The sequence below is a fragment of the Nansenia antarctica genome, assembly GCF_963989245.1.
Source record: "Nansenia antarctica genome assembly, chromosome: 9".
NCBI lineage: Eukaryota > Metazoa > Chordata > Actinopteri > Argentiniformes > Microstomatidae > Nansenia > Nansenia antarctica.
Genome location: NC_137679.1, coordinates 32,845,819 through 32,848,318, shown reverse-complemented (window position 1 = coordinate 32,848,318; position 2,500 = coordinate 32,845,819). Strand labels below are relative to the sequence as shown.

Sequence of the window (2,500 nt, the reverse complement as noted above, 5' to 3'; positions counted from 1 at the left end):
AAACACAGCACACACACACACACACACACACACACACACACACACACATACACACTCACACAGACGCACGCACAAACACACACACACACACACACACACACACACACACACACACACACACACTGATTCTGTGACTGTATGAAGTGTGTGTGGTACCTCTGGGCTTGTGGCATGCAACAGGCACCAGGCAGTCTTCTTTGATGTGTGGTTTGAGTGCCGCCTGACAGCCACCTGTGTGCTGCCCCCGGTGGTCGATACACAGAACCACTCTGTAACGCAGGCCGCGGCCGCAGGTCACCGTGCACTGCAGAACCGACACAACGTTATACAAGAATACAACACCATTTACATACATTTACATACATTACATTTTTATTACAGTTCTATAAACAGCCATAGAGGCTCTATAAACCGTCATAGAGGGCCTACAGTCATAGAGCCTCAATAAACAGTCACCGGGCTTCTATAAACAGTCATAGGAGCCTCGATAAACAGCCATAGAATCTCTATAAACAGTCATAGAAGCGTTATAGCCCACCTGAGACCACTCCATGGCCACCCACTGTGGACAGATGAACGTGTTGCAGGTCTGCCGCGTGACTGGCCGAGGCGAATGCGTGCACTTCCACTCCTCTACCTGGGCGATCTGTCCGAGTGTGTCTTCCTCCACGCATGCCACGCTGCGTTCCTGCGCTCCGCCGCTCTCCCCGCACGACAGGGAACACTCCGTCCACGGACCCAGCTCCCACCTGGGGAAGGTCGGAGGAGAGAGCAGCGTGAGAGACCTTTTCGCTGCCTTATGACTCCCTTATGACTCTTGTATGACTCCCTTATGACTCTCTATTCAGTGACATGGTATGTTTGTTGTCATACGTAGAGCTACGTTAAGACAGCTGTTACTGGTGAGAGTCCGAGAAAAGAAGACTGCTGCACGTATTCAGTCAGCATTACAGAGAGGTCCTGTCAGAGTAGTATTATTCGAGCAGGGGAATAACTGGAATAACCGTTCCTCTGTCCATTCCATTATGTTAGAATGAGCCCTCCTCCAATTTCTACCTCCACCAGCCTCCCAAGTATAGTGTTTACACTAGTATTAAGGTGGTATTAGAGGGTCACTCACCGAGGTAGAGGCTGGAAGTGGTCGTAGGGCATCACCTCTTTGAACCCATCGCTGGAGGGGACAGTGACAACAATGTCAACAACAGCAACAACAATAACAACAATGTCACTAATGCAGCTCGCAGACGATGCAGTCTGTGTAAAATCTACGACATCTATATGCTCTTTTCGAAGGTTTTTCGAACTCAAGAAGTTTTGCAGTGCCCAAAAAAATCTCTGCACCCCCCAAAAAAATCTCACCCGTTAAAAAAAGATTCATATCATGGTCTGCTTTTATTGGCATCGTTTCTAACACATGCCTTCACAACAAAGCCTGCTCCTCACGCCTGCCTACACCAAAGGCCTTTAGATACACAACAACAAGAGGAGAAAGAGGAGGCTACTGATGTGTCCGTGCCTCTCAGGGCAGGGCTCCATGTTGCACTCCTTCAGCTTGGGCGTGGGTTTGGTGTTCTCTGGGTAGCTGTGGCAGTGATGCTCTGGCAGGGTCTGGTTGGAGCGGATGTCCGTGCACTCGGCCGAGTTCAGCTGGTAACCTGTCAATCACAGTGTTCAATGTCAGAACCCCCCACAGACAAAAAAAGGTAGTAGCTTTAATCACACCAATGTTGAGCCCAAGCATTGAGTGCATTAGCACCGAACAGCAGCACCAAACATGAGCCCAACATTACCATTAGCATCGAACAGTAGCACCAAACACGAACCCAACGTTAGCATTAGCACCAAACAGTAGCACCACCGCTACCACCCAACGTTAGCATTAGCACCAAACAGTAGCACCACCGCTACCAGACTAGCTAGGCTAACGTTGAGTGGTAGCGGTGGTGCTACTGTTTGGTGCTAATGCTAATGTTGGGTTCATGTTTGGTGCTACTGTTCGATGCTAATGGTAATGTTGGGCTCATGTTTGGTGCTGCTGTTCGGTGCTAACGCACTCAATGCTTGGGCTCAACATTGATGTGATGAACTATCAACATTCAGTACCTTCTTTTTGTCTGTGGGGGGTTCTGACCACGGTTAAGCACTAACTTGTTTTGTGAATGTAGCTATGCGCAAATAAAATTACTAAATGATGAATTAATGGATTGATTGATTGATTGATTGATTGTGTCTCACCTCCTCCACAGGTGACGGAGCAGGGAAAGAAGTCTGTCTCTCTCCACTGATACCTGATCGGCTGGTAGAACAGGAACTGAATCACGGTGTCCCTTGGACCGCCGTATTTCACCTGGAGGGAAGGAGGGAAGGAGGGAGTTAAAGAGGGAAGAGGAGGACATGGTCGGCGGTTCAATATCGCAATAGTCTTAAGTGACTTCCTCTCCTCTTTAGTTTCAGTGCAGATGAAGGAAAGGAGACAAAGAGCCATTAGACAATTGGAACC

The 2,500-nt window shown here is 48.7% G+C and overlaps 1 protein-coding gene across 1 annotated transcript in view; it reads right to left on the bottom strand.

The window, feature by feature from the left end:
• adamtsl3 (ADAMTS-like 3) overlaps positions 1 to 2,500 on the bottom strand; it is a gene marked incomplete at both ends in the record, with an annotated part of 127,974 nt that overhangs the window by 37,627 nt on the left and 87,847 nt on the right. The window contains 5 exons of the mRNA XM_080539707.1: positions 157 to 304; positions 539 to 749; positions 1,121 to 1,171; positions 1,517 to 1,655; positions 2,236 to 2,347. Coding sequence (XP_080395833.1) covers positions 157 to 304; positions 539 to 749; positions 1,121 to 1,171; positions 1,517 to 1,655; positions 2,236 to 2,347 — 661 coding nt within the window. The remainder of the gene's footprint in view (positions 1 to 156; positions 305 to 538; positions 750 to 1,120; positions 1,172 to 1,516; positions 1,656 to 2,235; positions 2,348 to 2,500) is intronic.